Genomic DNA, 23338 nt, shown 5'->3' with positions numbered 1-23338 from the left:
CTCCTGGTCATCCTTTATTTGTCGGTCTTACAATGTAAATTCATGTAGTAATGTGATTACTACTAATTTTTAACACTGTTTCACATTAACCGTTTTGTTACTGGAAATCTATATTTTTCACACATAGTTTTTTTGCTTTTCAGCAGTCAGTATCATATTATGGTATGGAAAGCATCTTTAAAACCCATAGACCACAGTGATACTACAAAAACTACACTAACAACAGGGCTACGATAGTAACATAGTGGCATTTCTACATTTCTGTTTCTACATGAAACATACACAAGATTTGCAAATAATTATTACTAAATTTGTATGTATTAATTTTAGTTATGAATCTCAAAACTTTTGAATGTTGTAGACTAGTCTTTTCAGATGTTATAACTTAAAATTAACAGTTATAATTAAGAATAATTATTTCCTCATATTTACTGCACATTCACAAGGGTTACTGTACCATTATGATTATATATTTCTTTTTATTTGTATTTGTTTATTTGGTGACCTCCTCTTGCAGGGACTTTTATGGTTGTTTCTGCAAGTCTTTTGTGGTGTATGAAATTTCTCAAAGATACTCAGTGTCCTTCCACCAACAATTTGTGATGTCTATGGATCTCTAAAGAGGTTGTTTGAGGTCTTAGAAGTTTATTGTGATTCCTCAGCAGTCCTTGATTTGATAATTTAATGGCTTTGATTGAATGTATTTTAGATTTTTCATGTGTATCTCCAGTTTGCTACACTTCAGGGTTAAACTTGATACTTAATATGCTGTTATACTGGTTTGACAGCTGTAGTTGCATTTAAAGCAACTGTTGTTGTGATTGGACACTATATAAATGCACAGCTCAGTGTTTCATATTCAAAAAGTGTGATCAAGTTGTTTAAAAATGTTTTATTATAGAATACAGTATGTAAACTTTAATGTTACCAGTGACAGCTGGGGACCAGTGAGGATTTTTAAGATTATAGTTGCTGACTTTACTGTACTTTGTTGCTTATTATTTTATAACAAGGCGTCTTATTTTGAAAGTTCAGCAATTCAAAGATTTTAACTGTTTCCTTTACAAAAGATTTAAATATTACACATATAAGCCACAAGTGTGATTAGATTAATATTTTAAAAATGAGTATAAAAGTAACACGGCGTTAAAAAGAGAATCACCACGTTGACTTCATTGTGTTTATTTACATGAGTTCCGGTCATCGATATTTTGGCGTTAAACCGATTCTAATAAACTGCTGTTGAAGGAAAGACATTTATATTGTTAGAAGTAAGACACATTTTTATAAATAAAGTTTTTTCCCACAATTTGTTTTTTATTTACTTTTTTTAAAACATAAAGTTAAATACATTTTTATTAGATCTATCATAGACAAAACGGTACAGTACATGTTAAACAAAGAACCAGAGCCATTTAAAAGAAACCCTTTAATTTTCCATTACAGTAAAAAAAAAAATTATGTAGGCTAGTGGGATCATAAATTACCTCATCACTAAAATAGCTTGGCCCCCTTTTTTAATCTATGACTTTCAGAGTCAAGGAGGGTCAAACGATTGCACAGCCTCTACATATATGTCTGTGTATGAGTACGAAGACTCCAGCGAGATGACCGACGTGCAGTGCGCGAGCCCACCGCCTGGCCTCGTGGCCGCGTGCCCTTTAAGAGAAGCGGGAGGGGGCTCGGAGCATCTTGGCTGCGGTGTTTTTGTCTCTCTGTCAGTGAGCGCTCCTCCTGGGCCGAGGCGGCAGAAAGGATTTGCGCAGGGCAGGTAAGAGCAGACAATAAGTTCCCTTTCCTCTGTGCGAAAACCAGCTCGGTCTGTCTTTGTCAGCGTGTTTTGTAAATGGCTTCAGACGAGGAGCGTTCAGTGGGACTTCTTTTGTGAAGCGTCGGTCCTGCCCATTCCCCCCTCCGGTACTCCTCCGAAGTAACGGGTCCTTTATCCTCAAAAACCAACACCTAGCGTAGCTTGTGGCTGGTTGTGTATTTCTGTTAAAGATAGCTAATTAGCTTTCATAATTTCATATTGTGTTTATCTGCGTTTGCAGGAATGTTTGAGTCTCGCGGTTGGTTCTCCGGTGCGTCCTCTGTTTTTTTCTTTTTTGTTCACAGCATCACTGGAGGCTCACCGCGCGGCATTAACCAGATTTATCAATAAAACGCGTTTACATCATATAGGGACTGAGAGTGCGTCTGTCACACTAACTCTGGCCTCGCAACCCTAGCTTTCTTAACATTCTATTCATAAGCTTTGCATTTTCCATGCAGGGGCTTTAATTCATTACATAGGGCTCTATTATTGTCTTGGTGGGCTTGTGGAGGGCGGGGGGTGCCTGGAAAACTCAACTTTTAGTCTCTTAAATCTGGCAGTATTCAACTAAACGCGACGTCTTTTCCAAAATAGCAAAATAACAAAAAAGAAAGAAAGACATTTTGGGTGTGTTTGCACTTGGCTTTGAAACTTTTTTTTATTCTCATGCTTAATTCAAAAAATGTTGCAACAATCCAACCAGTTTATAATTTAATTAAAAAACGAAAATCTCATTTAAAGACTGTAAGGACTCATGGGAGAGGGTGGGTCCCACGCACGCTGCACGTTTTCATGACTTCCAGATGTTCTTCGGCGCTGCTTTTTGCCCTCAATATTTGCTGGTCTCGCCAGCTGTAGCTGGCCAGTGGTCAGTGATGAGAAGGGGGTTATATATTAACAGGGCAAGTGGACCAAATGTATACCTTTCTCTCTTTCTTTTTTTTCTTGAAAGACATCTCTAACCTGAGTCCTTTCTCAAATAAACTAGAATCTCCCTGGTAATGTTTGCATTACTATATATTTTTTTTTTTTTATGAATGCAGTCATTTTACTGAGAAACTTCTAGCTCAGTCAGATGTTGTTTTCATGGTGGGCAAGCAGAACTTGGCAGGATGTGGGAGTGCAGTCATCAGCCTGTTACACTACATCATACAATACACCACTGTCCTGCTGTTGTGTAATGGGTTGCTGGCTGTATTAAATCACCTACCAACAGCTGCATGGTGCTCATATGGTCTCTGTCCTGCCTGTCATGTTATTACATGGAAAAGGTGTTGGTGCGTCATATAGAACCCATATATTATAATATAGTTAAAGAGCATTAAAGACAAACCTTAGGGATAAATCAGCTTTTGTTATAGTGGTTTAAGGCAAAAACATATCAGAGCTCTAATGATTGTAGGATTTATTAAGACAATAACGTGGTTTAGTTTCAGCTAAGAGGACTGCTAACTAAATATTTGCTTGTTAATTTGAGATATGTTTAGTGTAAGTGCAGTAAAAGAGAAAACCCACTCTAAGGGAGTCCCCCAGACTGCATTTTATGGATCTGTGTCCAGGTTTGTCAGCAGCTGGAGTCTCCTTAAGCAGATTCTTTTTTTTTTCTGAGCTGGAATGTGATTGTTTCATTACAGTGTTTGGATCCGGGGGTGCAGTGGAGGAATGCAGGGCCCATAAACCCCATTTGCACACTGGGCCACACGCCGGGCGTTTAAATTGTTTAGCAAGGCTAATGAAATTACACCCTGAACCTGTGTGAGACTGTTTGTCACTGTCTTGGATTTTTTTTTTTTTTTTAACCACAGATGAGCCTCTCAGAGAAGTTTTACTGGATTTTAATGACCTGTTATATTAAGACAGTATACCATGTTCATAAAGTCATGTGAAATAATGATGGTTTATGGCACAGGGCTCTATAATAATATTAATGGGCCTTCTTCATTTTATGCAGGCAGTTTGTTTTTAGTGTGTTATGCTTCCTCTCTAAAAAGCACTCTCTGAATATGCACCATAACAACATGAATATTAAACAGGAAGTTTTGCACTAGAGTTGGATAAACATACAGCCCAGCATGAGACTGCTGTGGTCAAGACAGTGAGTTAATACTCCTACTTAACTCTGTCGATTAGGGAGAGCAGTGTAGTGAACATATGGTGAAAAGCTGGCTTTTTCCCTAATAGGGACAGTAATTCGTTATCCTGCTGAATAAGCTGACTGATCTCCTTTATTTTATTAATCACCCAGAGAAGCCAGATGGACTGTGCTGTCCAGTAAGCAACATGTGTAAAGTGCATTGGATTATTTTTTTTTCCCTTGTCTGTTTTGTTTTATTTGTGTCTGTACAACCATTGCATCAACAACTTCACCAAATCAGGAAGTAATTGATAAGATTCTCGAGAAGGAACTGCTTAACTTAGCATGGAAACTGGACTGATATGACTTCCTGCGTTCTGTTGTACCATCTATTCAGCACCACAACACACGCTGACCTGATCTTTTAACCCTCAAACTGCTATGACTGCCTCTCCACCATCTCTCGATCACTGCTGTCTGGGTTTCCTCCCCTCCAGACCACCTCAGTTTCTCTAAAACAGAGCAACTCTCTGCGTCTCCGCTCAGCATCCGTCTTAATCCCCACCTCCACAACTGCTCAGGAATTTTCTCCCAAATGGCTTTTTTTTTTTGCCCCATGCCGCTCCTTGTCGCTCAGCCCCACCCTTGCTCAGTTTCCTGTTGGAGGTCAGCACAATGACCAATAGCGGAGAGGCGGGTGTTTACTCTGCTCCTGTTCCAGGAGTAATGTGAGCTGGCCGGCCTCTCCTTTTGGCCATAGTTTCTCTAGCACCAGACTGCTCCAGCTCCACGCCGTCTGCTCCTTCTCATCACCACTCCTTAATGTGAAAAACAGGGCTTTTTGCTAAAGGGCAAGAAGTCCTGGAGGTGACATCCCATTGGGTTATGATTTCACTGTCCCGAATTTAATGGCTACATTAGTCAAAAACCACATGTCCCACCAGCAGCATGAGAACACACTGTATGAGCATGCTGATATGAGATCATCTGGCCTCATTGCACTTGGTGAAGGCCCTTTCTGTCATGCGTTGACATATGCTCTTCAGCCACATTACGCTGGGTGAAAAATGGCTATTGCTGCTTCTGCATTTATTATTCTTCAGCTCTTTGGGAAAGATTTGTTTTAATTTTTCTGATTTATTATTCATTCAGGGCTAGTTGGCTGAATGAAGCCATCTGTGCTGCAGAATGAGGAGGAAGACAAAGAAGTCTCAGTAGATACAGCAGCATCTTTATGTGACATTTAAAAGCCTTCAGCACATCTTTTTTGAGGTCTGTGGCCTGTTACTCTGAGAAAAAAACAACTCTGAACAACAATAAGCTTTATTTAGTGCAACAAAGTGCTACTTGTCTTAAGGATTCTCCTTTTTCTCTCTATTTTAGGAGAGGAATGTACAAATGATGGTAATCTTCTAGGTGGAGCCATGTGGGATTATGAGGAGAGGTCCTCTTGAATCGTTATTTACTCATTGTGAGGAGCGCTCTGCGGCCCCTCTGTCTGATCTGTAGATGTTTGTCCTGCGTTAGTAGCAGCACTCATTCTGGTGTCAGCGTGATTCATTCTGGTGGAGTCCAAATCTGAGAACAGGCATGTTCTTCTCATTTCAGAAGTTTCCATCTAAAACTTTCTTCCCTCTCCTTTTACAGTTTCGCCCGTCTTTCCTCACATTTCCCCTCTTTTCTGTCCCACCCTCCCTCTCTCACTGTACTCCTTTCTCCCTCTCCTACCGCTACTACCCCCCCTTTTTTTTTCGTTTATGCTCTCTTTCTCCTTGTTACTCTTTCTCCTGGGCTAGGAGGAAGTGACTGAGTTGTTTTTGCATCTTTGGGGAATAGAAAGATGAAGCTCCCTTTCCTGTAACCCTTTCTTCGTCAGACCTTAAATATGGTCTCCGTTTTGAAACAGACAATTAGCCTGGTATGATGACAGCGGCACATAAACTGCCGTTCTGAAAGCTTTTCTTTGGGAGCTAAATATTTTCAGATGAATTAAAAGCAGCTAAATCACTGGGCTTTCATATCATCTTTGCCCTTACTTGAATAAATCAAAGTAATATCTTCAACTGTGTTTGTTGATTTATGGGAGTCGTCAGGCTTCAGACAGTGTTGGTGTGTTTAGGGGGGGTATGTGTGTTTTCATCTGTGTTCTGTGGGAGTCCATGGGAGTTCAGCTTGTCTCCTGTGTAATGTTTGGTATTTGCCATCCACGCCAAACGCACAGTTATAACAGCCCGACATGCGCCGCTGTCTTTGATCTCATTGTTTGCGAGTAGCTTTTGGATTTGATAAATGAGGTTCCATAACTAAGGTGGCAATGTATTCATAATATGTTTTTACTTTGGTATTATTCACACTCATCAACACATACATCTAGTTTTGTTAACTTTGGAGCCTGTTTAGATTTAGATATCAGTCACTCAGTGCAAGTTCTACATCTTGTGTTTCCACTTTCTGTCAGTGTGTGGGTCCATAACAGCTCTTCATCAACTGTTTGTTTGTTTTGAGGCGAATTTCCTTGCCACACACTCATCCATACTCTGTCTCCCGCTCCCTCTCTTTTTCTCTGCGATGCCCCTCCTTGATTTCTATTAGAACCAGCTGTGGAACTAGGGCCTGAATGAATGGCTCTTTGTGATTTGGCTGTAGTTCTAGTCTAAAAGATGTTTCTCTCCCACCAATACCCTCAGTGGTATTGGCATGGCAACACAATGAAACAATGGACAGAACAACGGCAAGCCTTGTTATGATATGACGCAAAGGTCACTCGTCGGTGTTTTTTAGGCTCTGAGAACTCCAGACAAAATGTCGACCGCACTTTCACAGCAGCCTGACTCTGTGCTCCGGCAGCCAAAGTAGGAGAATCGGCAGCAGACGCTGTCATGCAGCATGTCTGGTTGACACTCACGCAGCAGTTAAGTCTGTGTTGAAGGAAATACATCATAAGGCTCATGAAATCAGTCTAGCCTTAGGTGATACAGACAGGTTCCCACTAATCCAGAGGGTCGGGGTGTTTGTGTGTGCCACTGGATTTGGGAGTGTTAGAAAACTGACACATTGCCCAATCACATGGCAGGGAGGCTCCTGCTCCCAGCCTTGAATTGATTAGAGAGCCTTGAACTGGAATGGGGTGGGGGAAATTATTTCTAGAAAGCTGTGAGAGGAGAACTTGCACATGGCTCAGGCTTCATCTACATTGTGCAACAATCAGTGTGTGATTTGCATCTTATGGGGGTATGTTGTTCACATCCGGTGTGTCAGTCAAAAACACTGGGATGTTTTGAAATGTTTGTTTCCTGCTTTGCAACCTGTGTTTACCCTCACGTCATGCCCACCTGTTATGAATCTCTGTTTATCTCTGTGTCAGCAGAGCTGCACACCCTTACCGTGATTTTACTGATGTCCCCTGAAAACTATTCCTCCATATATCCCAGTTATTGTCATTTTTCTGGACTACTAACTGATACAGTCAAAGGCAGTGGCAGCCAAAGTTCAAGTTTCCTCTATTCTTATTTCCCGCAGGTGCTGACTGTAAGAGAGCAAGAAAAGGAAGGGAGAGGCAAGGGGCCTGGGGAGGAGAGATCCCGTCCTCGCAGCGCAAGCAGCTGGTATGAAGTAGAAAATAAATCCCTCTTTTCCTAATTCACAAACCATTCCCAAGCTTGAGCAAAATTGCAATCACCAAAGGCTGAGAGTCAGCAGTGCAATGGAAAACTCCATAAAGATCGTCTTTGGGTGGTGGAAAGAGCGGCGGTATTTTTGACTTAGCAGTACTGAGGTTTAATCCTTTGTAATGGCAATAATAATAAGGTGACTCAATGAATGGAAGCAATGAGTTTGATAAACTAGGGAGAACAGACCTTGAAATGAAGCTTGGCATTTTAAAATTACTCATCACGGTGGTCTCAGTCTTCTGAGGGAATGTTTATCCACACTGTAAATCAAACCGAGTTTTAACCCTTTTAATACCATGCTGGAGTTTGGTCTGTATAGAAAGGAGTAAACCCGAAACTTTCATGCACATAGAGGAAAAAATCTTTTTCAATGGTGAGTACGAGAAGTCAATTAAGCTACAGCATTATGCAGTTACTCTCGTGACATCCTACAGGACATACCACAGACGCGTAATTTGTGCTGGATGACCTGCATCTTACCCCCCCAGGGGTTGTCTTAATCTTAATAGCAGGGAATAGAGGGAGTAGGCCAGACCGTGCTAGCTTCCTCTAGCATGGTATGCAGCTTTATAAAGGAGGTAGGGGGGAGTAATGGGGGCAAACCATGTGTCCTAGATGGAGGCTGGCTGGGGAGAGTTGTGCTGGGGAAGGGCGAACGCTGGTTTCTGTTCAGATGTCATCTCAAAGGAACTCTGTTTAAACCCGAGAGACGGAGAGGAAGGTCAGCCACTCCACCCCAGCCATACTCACACACTCAGGGGAGTACGTGCACACACATTAGCACATATGAAACACTCTGCTGTTGTTGTGGGAGCCTGATAGTGGAAAATAATCAGTTTAAATAAGAAGATTTCAGAATTTTGGAATTTATTCAGGGTAATTAGTTTGAAACGAGTATGCCGTCAAGGGTGTCCCTTAAGCCCCACTTTACATTTTGCACTTTGCATTATTTATAGAGCTTCTTGCTCAAGTAATTAGAAAACACATTGGAATAACAGCAAATTTACTTACAGGGATAAAACAAGTTTTTATTCATGATGCAAGTTAAACATACACAAGACCCAAAATCTGCGTTTATAAAGCTATTTTTATAAACACTAATTTTATAAACTCAGCAGAAAAAAATGTATTATATACCTAGGTGTCACTATACAAGAGAATCTAAACAACAACAAATTTAAATTATGGTTTTATGCTAAAAGAAATAAAAGTAGACCTTGAAAGATGTGCTCCCTTAATTTGTATAATAAAGTAGAAATTGTGAAAATTGGATTTTATTTCTTCTGCTATTCCTTTCTCAGTCCCTACCAGCAGAGGTATCAATAAAACAGATTAATAAATGGAAATGAATACCTGTAGGATAGGGCAGGGTAATAGGTCTAGAGTACGACTTAAAATACTACAGCTACCAAAAGAAAAAGGTGAAATGTTCCTGCCATGGTTGAAAGACTATTGTAGAGCAACACAGTTACAGTATTCATTCTGCTGGTGCAACAGTGGGTATGGTGCAAAAATGGAAAGATTAAGAATTAAGCCAGTTGAGTATCCCCCTACAATCTGTGCTAGGTGAGGTAAACAAGTACCTAAATAAATTAAGTGATCTGACAGAAGTATTGTTAAATATATTGTTTAATTAATGTAAGAGGAATAACTGTTCTTAAGATTTTTGGAATATGGTGAAGATTTTAAACGAGCACAATGTGGACTTGAAGTTTAGAGACTGGACCTGGAAAGGCATTACATCATATTTGTTATTTCAGCCAATACAGATCTCGAAAGTTTTCAACTTCTTAGTGAAACCTGCAATTTACGTGGGGGCATCATAAATATTTTTTATTGATGCATAGAAGGGCAACATTCACAACAAGCTGTTACCCAGAATTTGTTCATATATGCAGTGTCTTGGGAAAAAATTCCACCTTATACATCAAGTCAAATGGGAAAAGGGAACAAATACAACACTAACAGGTGAAGATAGGTTATATAAATAAAATAAAATGACTGCACCTTTATTTAATAATTTATTTTTTTATTACCTCAAAAAGAAAACATCTACAAAGGGGCAGATCTGGAATCTGGCCACTGCTGGAGACAATGTGATATTACAATGGCTGATCATTATCACATGTTTTCTAATTGTCCAGCAAAACAATCTTATTGAGCAGAGACAGTAACATAAATTAAACTCATATTAGGTTTTGAGCTTGACTATACTCTTGATATTATATATTTAGGTAATCTACCAAGTGACTTGTACATTTGAGGCAAATATAGCCATGAAGTATTACTTAGTGCCAGTAAAAAGGCAATAACAAAGAAGTGGCTGGACAAGATCCACTTACAGGGGAGTGCTTCCTTGGCTATTGTAAAAGAAATATACGAAATGAAAAACTTATCATCTCTGCTCATTAAAATGGCTGTTATTTATGAATGGTAGTTTTACACAGGGAAAACTACTCTCCTATGTCTGGGAGTTTTTTTCCATGGTACCTATAGTTTTGGAAATTAGGCATTGCTCACACAGGATTTTTATATTTGCGCGTCAGATGTATGCTGAATGGACCGGGCCCTCCTGCCTCATCCGTGAACTGGATGAAGTTGATGGACTATTGGATATTTATGTACTTTTTTTATTTGGTGTTGATCAGCAGGTGTCTGGGTTGACCTTTCTTCTTTTTTTTTTCCTCTGGGAGTAATCGTACAAATAACCATCACCATGTAGTCAGCTATTGATTGTGTGCGTTTTAATGATTTACCCGTAGTAACCTGATTTGTTCTGTTCTGTTTTTCTATGCTTGTTTGCTTCTTCAGAGCAAAATTATAAAAATAAAGTGGAATTTGAAGGGAAGTCGAGTAGACGACATCAACCAGTCTGCTTGGCAGGCATGTTAGGTTGCAAAACTACACACTCTAATTATATCTCATCTGCTGTCCCCTGTCAGTGCTGTCCTCCACCCTCCTGTACGCATATTCTCTCACACAGTCTGTCTTTTTGCAACCACTCCTCTATGTCCTACTCTCACTTTCTCACATATGTAGTCATTCCCAGACCGCACTGTACACCAGACAGCGCATAATCAGTCTGACACTTTCAATGGAGATAAACAGACACTTAAACTGTAGGCTGAAGGCAGGCAGCCAAATTCTTCATCTTTTTTAAAGGCTCTGCAATATTAGTCAAGATTTGTCTGTTTTTTTCTCCACTTTCTCAAATGTAAGTTTGACTAAAATTTTGTATCTGGGGCATAAAGTCCTCATGTGTAAGCTGAAGGATAGTTGGCTTCATTTTAAATTAGATTAACCAGTGTGATTCTTCCTTACCACCATGGTGCCAATCTTAAAATGGGTTTGGGTGTGCATGCAGGCTGTATTTCACGGCCCAAAAGTGTGTGGCAATCTTGGAATGAGAGGGCGATGAAAGGGTACAGATAAGCAGAATCACACTGAGAAATTAAACTGACTAAAGCACTTCAAAAATACCATGTCAATTTAGTCAGTGTTTCCAAGTGTCCTACTTTTCACAAACGAGCAAGCACGGGCTAGGGTCACAAGATAAATGGAGAGAGAGACAGAGAGCGAGAGAGAGAGAGGGCTCGACTTAGAGAAGAGAAAAAACAAAAAACAGCCTTAGACTGAGGCAAATATAGTTTGCACTTAAAAACACAGTGGTTTGCAGCGCAGACTTCTGTTCCTAACTTATCAAAGCCATAGTAATATAAAGATGTTCAACTGACTAATGCTGTGGATGGCTTAAAGACTTCCACAGTTCCCACAAAGTGATGACCTAGAAAGTTAATCTTTTCCAAGCACACACCAACTCAGAGGCATGGCATTAGGGTTTCTACATTTTTGCTGGCAGTGTGTCGCTCTCTGTGGGGGGAAAGGCTCAGTCTTTTGTTTATAAAGAGTCAAAATCCATATGTTACCTTTGGTAGAATGCAAGTTCTCAGCAATTCACTGTGTTTTTTGGCTAAATTAAAAAGCATCTAAGTGTGCAGAGGAAAAGAAAGGGACTAGCGGAAACCTTCTGATCATCAGCTGATGCTTAGAGGGGTAAAACAGGAGCAGAAGAGCATAAAGAAAGGACAAATAGAGAAGAAGCCAGAGATGGAAGAAGTGCAGGAGAGAAAGAAGAGAGAGTGTCTGTAAATCCTAATGTGAGAGGCGAAGTAAGTGCACACAGATGATTCCTAATAAGGCTGTAACTGGCAAATCTCTGTCCTGGAATTAGCTGCCAGGAAACTTTCCCCCTGTAACTTCTCTTCTCTGAATGCTATGAACAGAAACAAATACACAACTGACAGTGGCCCAATATGCTCAAAAAAATGAAAGGATAAAATAAGGGATGGAGGCAGGCGGGTAATGCAGTGAAAGAAAGGCTAATGCTATTTCTGACCATTATACAGAGAGTACAGTGCAGTCAAAAGGGGTAATTATTTCTGGACACACTATGTCATGCAGACTTTACAGTTAACTTATAAGATATTTGAATACTGATTCTGTTAGGTTTTAGTTGGATGTGGACAGTTGTGTATTACTGCATTGATTGCATCTTTATAATTAATGCAAGAAAAGCCACTTTTGTAGCTTTTCTTATATACACATACACCTTTACAAACACCTTACAATACTCACCAAAAGACTCAAAACAACAAAAACTTCCATAAATCCACTACAAACTTTACCTGGGAACAATATGCTTATTTGCACACTCAGTCACATAGTTACTGAATACACGTCTAAATTATACTATATTTGCACATTTTGCATCTTGCACATGTTTTACATGTCCTGTCTTGTCTACAATATCCTGACCATAACTTGAACCTGGTATTCAACACCTACTGCAAAATAACTTGAACCTGGTATTCAACACCTACTGCACAATAACTCAACCTGGTATTCAACACCTACTGCAAAATAACTCAACCTGGTATTCAACACCTACTGCACAATAACTCAACCTGGTATTCAACACCTACTGCAAAATAACTCAATCTGGTATTCAACACCTACTGCAAAATAACTCAATCTGGTATTCAACACCTACTGCACAATAACTCAACCTGGTATTCAATACCTACTGCACAATCCACTTTGTATTGTCTCTGTCCTGTCTTTGTTTATTGTACAGTTAGTATTGTATAGTTATTATTATAGTATTGTATAGTTAGTAATTAGTACCCTTTTATCCCTTAATTTTACCCAAATTTAGCATGTTATTTATTTGTAATTCCTAGTTTTATATCTCTTGGCGATATATCTTTTATATACTTATAGATACACCATGGGGGTGAAACAGCATTTTGGTACGCTGTATACTGTGTATATTGTTGTATTGACAATAAAGCTCTTGAAATCTTGAATCCTTTGTTATTCATAGAAATGTTTAGTGTACAGTGTGTTTAATTTCAACACTTTTGTCTCCCTACAGGTGAGAGTGTTTGTGTGACTGTCTGAAAAGCAGCCACAGGCGCATTATGGCTCAGGTGCTGCATATGGACCCCGGCTTCCCAGGTGCGCCCTCTATTTTTAATTCCTTATAATGATCAACATAAAGATGATGATAAGTTAATGCTTTTGTTAGGATTTAAACTATCACACAACTATGCCCTATGCCCCTAGTAGGTCTCTGAGGTCGAGTAGTCAGGGCCTACTTGTCAATCCGTATACGAGACTGAAAACTAGGGGTGATAGAGCTTTTGCTACTGTGGCCGCCAGACTCTGGAATTCCCTTCCTCAGGACTTACGATCCGCTGATTCATTGATTACTTTTAAAAAACAGCTGAAAACACATCTTTTTAAAATTGCTTTTTGCTAACTTTGTTTGTATTTTGTCTTTTTAATCTGTTATATCTTGTAAAGCACTTTGTGATTTCTATCTAGAAATGTGCTATATAAATAAAATTTTACCTTTTTTTACCTTACAACTTGCATGTATTTTAACTGTAAGATTGTGTCATAATGAACTCCGACACTCCACTTTGTGCCTAATTTGGTGATGAATTCCGATTACATTTATAACTGTGGAGTAGCTGATGCTTTTTTCTGAAGTCTGAACCCAAGATTAGATGCAGATTTCCGTTTGTTTAAAGTTTATTTCCTTCCCCTGCAGGGAAACTCAACCCGCCTGCTCCCCCTTCCCTGCACGCCAAAGAACAGGAGGCGCCCTACTCAGTGGAGACCCCCTATGGCTACCGTCTGGACCTAGACTTCCTCAAATATGTTAACGACATAGAGAAGGGGAACACTATCAAGAAGGTGCCTGTCCAACGCCGGCCACGCTATGGCTCTTTGCCCCGTGGCTATGGCTACACTGGCTCCTGGTGGACCTCCACGGAGTCTCTCTGCTCCAATGCCAGCATGGACAGCCGGCATTCCTCTTACTCCTACTGTGCCCCAGGCTACCATACATCACAAAGGCCCAGCTTCAGTACTGCCCGGGTGGAGAAGACTCTGTTGGATGCTCGCAGGAAGCTGGAAGAAGAGAAAGAGGGACGGAGATTCTCCAATCTTGGCAGCATGCACAGTAGTGTAGCTGGCTCTAACACCTCCATCAGCAGCGCACACAGCTTCAACCGGTCACAGGGTGGAGGTGGATCTTTCACTCCCATGAGCTCTGGCCTGTCCACCCCAGTAACTCCAACCCCAGCTCACTTGCAACATGTCAGGGAGCAGATGGCTGCAGCCCTGAGAAAAATAAGGGAGCTAGAAGAGCAGGTGAAGACAATCCCTGTGCTCCAAGTTAAAATCTCAGTGCTGCAGGAGGAGAAACGGCAGCTCAGTGTCCAGCTGAAGAGTCAGAAGTTTCTGGGCCACACTCTGGGGTTCAACCGAGGTCGTCCCCGAGGGGAGCTCTATATTGACATCCCTGAAGAAGACATGAGCACTGGAAAGGGGAGCAACAACAATAAGCCAGCAGGATCACTGTCCCCCACCACACCTGATGGGTCCAAGCAAGACTCAGGATGTGAGATTGAGGACACAGTGATTGTGAGTGGAGTGCGACCAGATGCAAAGCGGGAAGTACGCACCATTGGCGTGGGACCAGAGGACTCGAGAGGAAGTCGTCATGTGGGGGTCTGGGTTCGAGAGAAGGATCTGGGGCTGCTACCTGAGACAGAAGTCCTCAAAAATCAAGTGGGTCAGCTTGAGGGTCAACTAAAGAGGACAATGCAGGAGCTACAGGCTGCACAGCAGCAGGTGGCAACAGTCCAGAAGGCCCCTCAGGCAGAGCATCCAGTCATAGCAACGAGCCTGGGCTGGCAGGAGCCTCAAGGCTGCAGCCTGCATACACTAGTCACCTTCACACAGCAACGACACCAGAGGGACCAGAGAACTGTAGGAATTCAGGTGTACACACTGGAGCAGCCTACTGTGGTAGAGGTGGGAACACTGCTCCGAGCAGAGACCTGCAGCTCCCCCCCCAATCAGCCAGCTGCTGGAGGTGTGGAAGACCACCACAGAGGGCGAACTGAAGGTCTGTATTACTGAGACTTTATGAGCTTTAACTGAAGAGTTTGATGGAGTCCAATGCAAGAGCATTTTGTGAAAACAATGCAAAAAGTTTCCCAGATATGAATTATGCTTAGTCCTAAACTGAAAGGAAAAAAAATCACCAAGGATCTGTTCTAAAAAAAAACAGGGGGGGGGTTGGTCCAAGGCTAGACTTAATCCGTGTCTGAGGAACTGAGATATAAAGTCTGTCACCCTTAAATATATGTTTTTACTGAAAGTTGAAAATACATTTAATATGTTTACTTGGTGGTCAATAATCTAATTATCTTAATCTTAGTATTTTTTTTATATTGTTATTGTATTTGTTGGTGGTCAGATAGAATTAAAAGTGTTTCTAATGGATGTTCATCTCAATAATCACTGAAAATGCCTGCTGTTCAGCTTTTTCTTTGACCCCTGGTGTGCCCCAAGGCTCAATCCTGGGTGTCTTTTTGTTGTTTGTTTGTATCCCACTATTAGGTCATTTTATTCACCAATACAATTCAAAAAGTATCGCAAATACTTCTAAATTTAAATTTTAACTCAAGAGGGGTTTGGGATGCTGCATTGCTGCTGGATTGGACTGCATCAGACTGTAAAATACAATTTACAATAACAATTATTTATTGCATTACTGCACAAAAAGACTGATTAGTTAGCTTTGAAATGTTGTCTCTCTTTCTCAGATGCTCCAGTTGAGCTGCCGATTGCAGTCAGCTCTAAGCAGGTACGCGATGTCTTGAAGAGCAGGTTGTCCACCTCAGTACCTGTAGCTAATCCTGCCATTGCTGTTGCATCTGATGATCGGATTGTGCATAATAAGGAAGAAGCAAATGAGTCTAACCAATCACAAGAAGGCTTACCTAAGACAGGTATGTGATTTTAAACTAGTGTCTTCTGACCACATCATGTTCCCACTGTATGAGTAATTGCTGGTATCTTTTCTAGCTTCATCTCCCCAATTGTCTCTGAGATCAATTATGAAGCGGAAAGCAGAAGGTGAACCAGGCTCGCCCTCTACGAAGAAAAACCTACAGTTTATTGGAGTCAATGGAGGGTAAGTGTTAGTTATTGCATAGCAGCAGTCGGCCATTTTCATCCACTGAGTACTGTGTCAAGGGAATGTTGTCAGTATAAGGTTAAGTAAAAAGGTAAAAGAAGAAGCAGAAATGTATTCCCTGTGTCACCTGCAAAGACTCTGAGCTGTTTGGGCAGAGTGAAAATTGTTCTTGTCTTGCAGCTACGAGTCCACATCCTCAGAAGATAGCAGCAGTGAGAGCTCAGATGAAGGAAGTGACTCTAGTGAATATCATGAAGCCAGAGAAAAACTTCCAGAGTCTACAGTCCAGCACCAGCAGACAATACACAACAAGGATTCCAAGCAAGAAGAAAGCACCAGTGTACCTCAGCAAAATGCTGTCAAACTACCAGCTGCCATTCCAGACTCAAGTCCCAGCCAGTCTGCAGCTGTAGACACAATGCCATCAAACAAAGCACCTCAGTCACCAGCGACAGACACTGTGGTGCAAAAATGTGCCTCACAGCCACCAGCATCAGACCACGCCATACCTCCTTCATGTTCATCAAATGATTCTGAGACTCTCAAACAATCATCAGAAAAGCACAAACAGGTCACCTCCACACCAGTTAGCACTGAATCCACTCCTGAGCAGAAGGCTTCACTTACCTGTTCTTCATCACCTGGTGTCACTAAAATCAGTGATAACTCCCAGCAGCGGTACAGCGTCCAGTCAGAATGCAAACCAGCAGCTGAACGTATTTCAAATGACACTGCGACAGCGCCTTCAAAACAAGTCAGGTAAGTGTACACAGAGTCTGTCTGTGAGGATTAAAGGATCTGTGAACATCTGAGAGTGATGTTGTCTCCTTATCTGTCACAGACTGGAGCTGAGTGACAGCCTGATGTTAGCTTTGCATGCCCTGCAGAAAGCCCTGGGGGAACCTAATGCCTTCAGCCAACAAGGAGCAGTACGTGTTGAGTCTAATTCACATTTCTCCACATTTCTTCACATTTCTCCTGTCGTTACTTCTTTCTAGGAAATTCGGGAAGGTTCACTTTTAAAATAAATGACATAGACCAACCTCAAACAAGGAAGCACAGCTACCCACAAACTGTGCACACTCAATAATTTAATTTAGAATATATTTTACTTTAGTTTGCCAACTCTAAATATTTACTAAAGCATAGCTTAAGATGTTTGATTATCTGCATGTTTGATTCAGGAAAGAGTTTATGCCGGATGCCCTTCCCATTTATCCTGGCTTGGGAACAGCACTAGAACTACACTGGATTGTTGCACCCCATGTCTGGAATAAGACTAAGTTAAAATAAGAAAATTCTTAACTTTGGTTTCATAATTTTTGCAAGTACTGGAAGATCAAACAACACATTAACTCAAGGTTTCTCCTGAGGTTTAGTTTCACATTTTTGATGTCGTCGTTGCTCTTGCATTTCTCCAGCCATCTGTCAAATGTTTATTTGCCTTAACAGTCCTCATTGTGTCTGATCTCAGAGGGCAGCTTACACCACAGTGCTGCAAGAGTGGCTACGTGTGTCCTGCCACAAAACGGCCGACACAGCTGTTGTCAAGGCCTACATGGACACCTTCGCCGCAATCTCCCCTCAGCTGCTGGAGTTTGTCATAAATATGGCTGACGGCAACGGGAATACAGCCCTTCACTACACTGTCTCCCACTCCAACTTTCCCGTGGTGAAACTTCTGCTGGACACTGGTGAGTTCTGTGCTTTTATGAGAAAACAACAGAGGCTCTGGAGAAAAATTGGACATTAAGCAAAGTAAAATCTCATAAGACTGAAGTGTCAAAGTAAAGTCTTATGGTTATTTTTTATTATGATAATCTCTACAATTTAAGAAATAGTAAGAAGTCATATTAAATTATTAGTGGTAACCTATTAAAATGCAGACTCACTCTTGAGATATTTATCTCATACAGTGGTATGGTAACGATCCCTTTTACTTTGTTGTGCTGCTGTTATATCACCTGTCAAATTGATTGGCCTCTTTACCTGACAGGCTTGTGTAACGCTGACAAGCAGAACAAGGCGGGCTACACGGCCATCATGCTGACGGCTCTGGCTGCCTTCCACTCTGACAGTGACCTTCAAACTGTCCTGCAGCTGCTGCGCACAGGGGATGTCAATGCCAAGGCCAGCCAGGTGCGCCCTCTACTGCTCATTAGTTTTTACTACGTCTCCACACACACACACAAAAAAAACCATTGTCACGTATTAGTACAGGTCTAGGACTGCATAAAATGTCTTAGGTTTCAAAAACTGTAATATTACAAAAAGTAAAAAGATTAAAGACTTTGCAGACGGCTGACCCATGGCCAAGTGCTTCACAAAAGTTGTCACAACAGCGACACTGTGTGGACAGTTAGAAAAGTACAAAACTGTAAAACTTTCATAGCCTCCCACTGGTTGTTACCCAAACAAGAAGTGGTAACCAGATCCCAACAAACTAAATGTGTGTTTTATTGAAGAATTTCTTTGTCAAGGAAAATGTGGTGCATGATACGAACCCCGGGAGGCATTTAGCATGTGAAGGACATATTTTATTTTAATCCAGTTTCTCAAGGAAATACAATGAGCTGAAGTTTCTACTTTTTTTTTTTTTTACTCCCATGTATCTTTCTGTTTATTCCACCTTTAAGACTGTAAGCATCTGATTATTATTTGGCTTTCAGAGGAATACATCCATTAACAGGGACATTTTTTCTCTGAGTTACATGTTTCTTATGAAATTGACAAATATCTGGAAAGTATTTCTTGCGCCAGTTGTACCCAGTTATTAGAATTTTCAGTTTTTATTTGTCTGAAACTTTTTATTTGTGACATTTTTGCACATATTCCACAAAAATCTGAATACCTTGTGATTTTGTGTGGATGTGCAATTTACCACCTTGGGCATAGTGCAGGTAGCAAAAGCCAGTGACATGCACGAGACCAGTGATTACAGTCTTTGTTGCTTTCCTTAAAGTCATTCAGTAAAAGCCACTCTAACCGATTAAATTAGGAACAATGTGGGATATGACAACAAGGGATAAAAGTTGTGCATTTTTATGAAGCCAGTCTATAAAAAACAGCCAGTTCTCATTTGCTCATCTGGTTTGATTCCTGTTAGCAATCACATTGCAATTTCTCTAGAAACTAGACCGTCTTCTTACAAGTGATTTTAAGAACTCTGCTCTAAATGTATCTGCTGCACCATGTACACAAATGCAGTCTCAATGTGTCCACAATTTGGGTAAAAAATGAGGGTAACAGTAATTTTAAACAATGTGTGTTTTGTAGGCTGGACAGACAGCGCTGATGCTGGCAGTCAGTCATGGTAGAGGGGACATGGTGCGAGCGCTGCTGTCCTGCGGGGCACAAGTTAACATCCGCGATGACGACGGCTCCACTGCACTCATGTGTGCCTGTGAACATGGTCATGTGGACATTGTGCGTCAGCTGCTATCAGTGCCAGGATGTGATGCCACTCTCACTGATAATGTAAGCATTCCAGTTCGGTCTGTGGTTATGTGGATTCCTTCCCAAAACCAGCGTCTCACCAACATTTTCTCATTGTATTAAACAGGATGGCAGCACTGCTCTGTCCATTGCCCTTGAAGCCAGTCAGAATGACATCGCTGTGCTTCTGTACGCTCACCTCAACTTTGCAAAGCCTCCATCCCCTGTGAGTATCTAAATATGCTGCTAAGACACAAAGTAGCCCTTTCACACCAACATTAAACAATCCAAGAAATGTGTCATGGAAGTGATTGCCACTTTCCATGGCTAATAACACGTGAATAATTATATAATATTCTTGTTTGCATGCAACCCATCCAAACAGGATTTTGTCACGTATTCAGCCATGCAAACACATCCTCCCTCAATCATTCCTCCAACCAGTTTCTTTAAAATAAGCCTCCCTCCCACATCTGGGTAGTGTTGCAATGTTTGCGTGTTCTCAAAAATATGTTGATATGCAAGAGTTGCATATGGTTTACGGCATACCTACAGAAATTAAAGTTGGCTTTGGGTTGAGCAAAAATAGCAAACAAGCAAATCTGTTTAAGCCAGAAACCAATTACCCACAAGCTTGCAGCTGTCAAACAAGTCACTGCCTAGAATAAGTACACATCCTCACCTAATGTGGGCTTTATGGTGTTTGTTTGTGCAGCTCTTTGGCTAAACAGACTGAGAGATCCATAGCTTTGTCATATAATTTGACTTCTACCTGCTCCCCAACAAAACCTAAATTTCAGTCATTCTTTTAAGTTTATTTTTTAAGTTTCCTAAAGTGACAGCACATTGCTGAAACATGCAGACATGAGTCTGCTCATGTTTCTCTATCCTACCAACCATCTGCACTCGTCTGTCAGGTATGAATCACTATCCCAGCCTCTCAGCTGGCTATTAGTTTGTGTATAACACAAAGCTGACCGTAAACAGGCAAGATGTGTCATAAACTAGTATATAAACCCCCAAGTGATGGACAAATTCCAGATGTGCTTTATGCTTTATGCATTTTATTTCACAACCTGGCTAATAAACTACAACAAGCACTATTTTTGGAAAACTGTAATTAACTATCAGGAATGTGTGATTACATGTAATGTAAATGTGTATGTTTGTATGACTGTTAATGTATGTTGAAAGCAAAAGAAGGGAAGGACCAAGCTGTAGCTCAACCAGTTAGTCATAGCCTGAGCACACCTGGCCCTGTGTTGCTCATCCAGGTAATTACTCTCAGTCAGCTCCTTCAGGACAAAGCACAGCATGATCAAAACAAAGCAGAGTCACCTAGTGAACAGAAGGCCCAGGAGACAGTACAGTGTCTAAAGAATGCCCCTAACACATGAGTAATTCCATGTCTTAACAAGAACATGCTTCAGTGGGATTAATTCTGAATATACAAACAGAATGTGTGGTTTCAATGACACATAATCAAATATAATATATTTCGTATTTTAAATGGTAGTGTAATCTTAATGTGTATGTAAATGTAGTGATCAAGAGGTCCTTCACATGAACAGAAACCACTCCTGGAAGAGAAAATAAAGGGGAAATATGATGCACTTAAACAGTAAAAGGATCTAAACCTGAGATTTTTCTTGGATTGGCAGTAGCTGTGATTGTAACTTCACAAAATGTCAATTTCTTCCCAGTGTTAAGTTCATGGGTTCAGAGAGAGTGAAGCAGGAGATTGACAAATGGGTTATTGCTGTAGTGGCAGCGATGAACACTGATCTGGTGAAACAATTTGAGCTGTGGGAAGTGACTGAAAAAAGGCGAACATAGATGCAAGCAGTAAAAATGAGTTTCCTATGAAGGGTGGTGGGTTATCTCTTAGAGGTAAAATGAGCTTGGTCATCCAGGAAGGGCTCAGAGTAGAGTTGCTACTCCTTCCAAAGTATTTTGGGCATGGGAAAAAGTCCCAGAGCAAATCTAGGACACATTGGGGAGACTACATCTTTCAGCTGGCTTACCTTGGTGTACCCTGATGGATGGATGGGTTAACCATGATGAATTTGATAAAAAGTTCTAAACTATAATTTTTTTAATTTTTTTTTTACTTTGTCCAGGTTTCCCCCAAGTCTCCCCTCTTGGGCTCCTCTCCTCCTGCTGGTGAACTAAAGTAAACCACACGCCTGCAGCTCAGCTACACAGCCAATCCACAGATGTTTATTCATCTATGTACTTAAAAGAAACATCAAGTTTGTTTGTGCGTTTGTTGTCACCCTGAATAATTTAAGTATGTGCAGATAATTACATGAGAGCTCGCACCATTGTTACTCATTGCTTATTGTACACAGTGGTCTTACTTTAATCCCAGTGGTGGTTGGAAAAGTGTGAAACTGAACATTTAATGGATGTCGTTCTAGTTTTGCAATAATCCAGTTGTCAGCACTGTTTTTACAAATCCAAACTGTTCACTGCATTTCACTATACGTTCAATTGTTATGCACTCGTTCTGTAATTCCATATCAGTTTTATATAAATCGGCTCATAGAGCAGCGTGTTTTCATTGTACCATAGGTGTTTCACAGTAGCATCGTTTTGTGTGACCATCACAGTCATTTGGAATAACTGAAGCCACCCCTCTCGTGGGTAAGTGTCCTTGCATCAACTAGCTCAGTGGTGCTACAAAATATAACACTTCAATAGTCTGTGGATATTTATACACAAGATTTATTTACTTGAGAGTATTTTTGATATTGATTTTTTTTAAAGCATTCTGACTTAATTCAGGACCTCGTGGTTTTATTTCCCAGGTGTTGGTTAACTTTTACACCTTTTTAACCAGAAATTAGTTTTATGTGTTTATCACATTCCCCAAATCAAACCCAAAGATGTCTGTTTCACATCACCTCGTTTTAAAGCTGCTTGTTGTGGTAATAATGTTAACACAGGTGGTGTTAAAGAGGAGAGAGGTTACCATTATTCTCTGATGGCTGCGGTACTATGGTCTTTGTATTTTTATATGTGAAGGTTTTTCGGATGGTTGATTAGAGGGTATCTGTGTTTGTGATGTGTGCTCATAAAATTTAACAAGACTTTGTTGAGAGAGTGCTGGTGAAGCCAGTGAGATTTGTCAGGGAACCAGAAAGTAAGTGATTTTGGTCTTAAAAGGGCGTGCCATGTAAGATAGGAATATTAAAATAATATATGTCAGTGTAAACTGGTAATAATTATGCCTGAAATCGAACTCCTTGAACTAAAGTGCATAGGCTATTGATGTCAAAATTTCTATTACTTTTTAAAGATGTTTTACCAATTTTCATATTCACTTTTAAGCAAATTTTTTATAAACTTTCAATTTTTTTAAGTATCTATCTTTTATACATTTGGAGTTTTTAAGCTCACGCCTGCGTTATGTAATCACACAGCTCTGTAGTTAATGTTTTATGATGGTTTTATGAAAAATGCTAGATTGTGTGTCTCTTCTTCTAATTTGTGCATTTTGGAAAATAATAAATAAATAAATAAATGTGGACCACATGTTTTGTTGTCTTGTAAGATCCACTCAGTGATGTAAAAACAAGGTAAAAACAGTTTGTATATAGGACCCCACAAGCTCCACTAGAGGGAGTCCTAACACAAACAACTGTGTTTCTGGGCAGGTCTCTCTTGTTTTCTTGGACGTTTTTTTTAAATACAGTTTGTGTTTTTCAGCTCTGAAAATTCCACGTGGTTTTGATGAAGTTATGAGTGCTCTTAAAAATAAGGCAATTAAAAAAAAAAAAAAAGCT

The 23338-nt window shown here is 40.5% G+C and overlaps 1 protein-coding gene across 2 annotated transcripts; it reads left to right on the top strand.

Moving 5' to 3' along the window:
- The first annotated feature begins 1627 nt into the window (after positions 1-1627).
- On the top strand, positions 1628-23083 carry kank2 (KN motif and ankyrin repeat domains 2). Of its 2 annotated transcripts, none has more exons than XM_031741273.2 (13): positions 1628-1771; positions 7407-7492; positions 12993-13075; positions 13674-15038; positions 15742-15927; positions 16004-16112; positions 16296-16874; positions 16957-17044; positions 17590-17809; positions 18112-18254; positions 19392-19592; positions 19678-19776; positions 21671-23083. In XM_031741273.2, exons 3-13 carry the CDS (start codon positions 13039-13041, stop codon positions 21725-21727), a joined length of 3084 nt encoding a protein of 1027 aa, XP_031597133.1. In that variant the 5' UTR covers positions 1628-1771; positions 7407-7492; positions 12993-13038; the 3' UTR covers positions 21728-23083. The 2 variants fall into 2 exon arrangements, with proteins under 2 accessions (XP_031597133.1, XP_039467190.1); XM_039611256.1 differs by lacking the exon at positions 1628-1771 and adding an exon at positions 7040-7118.
- Positions 23084-23338: the final 255 nt, after the last annotated feature.

This window comes from Oreochromis aureus, linkage group 4 (genome assembly GCF_013358895.1).
Source record: "Oreochromis aureus strain Israel breed Guangdong linkage group 4, ZZ_aureus, whole genome shotgun sequence".
NCBI lineage: Eukaryota > Metazoa > Chordata > Actinopteri > Cichliformes > Cichlidae > Oreochromis > Oreochromis aureus.
This window is presented reverse-complemented; position numbering and strand designations above follow the sequence as displayed.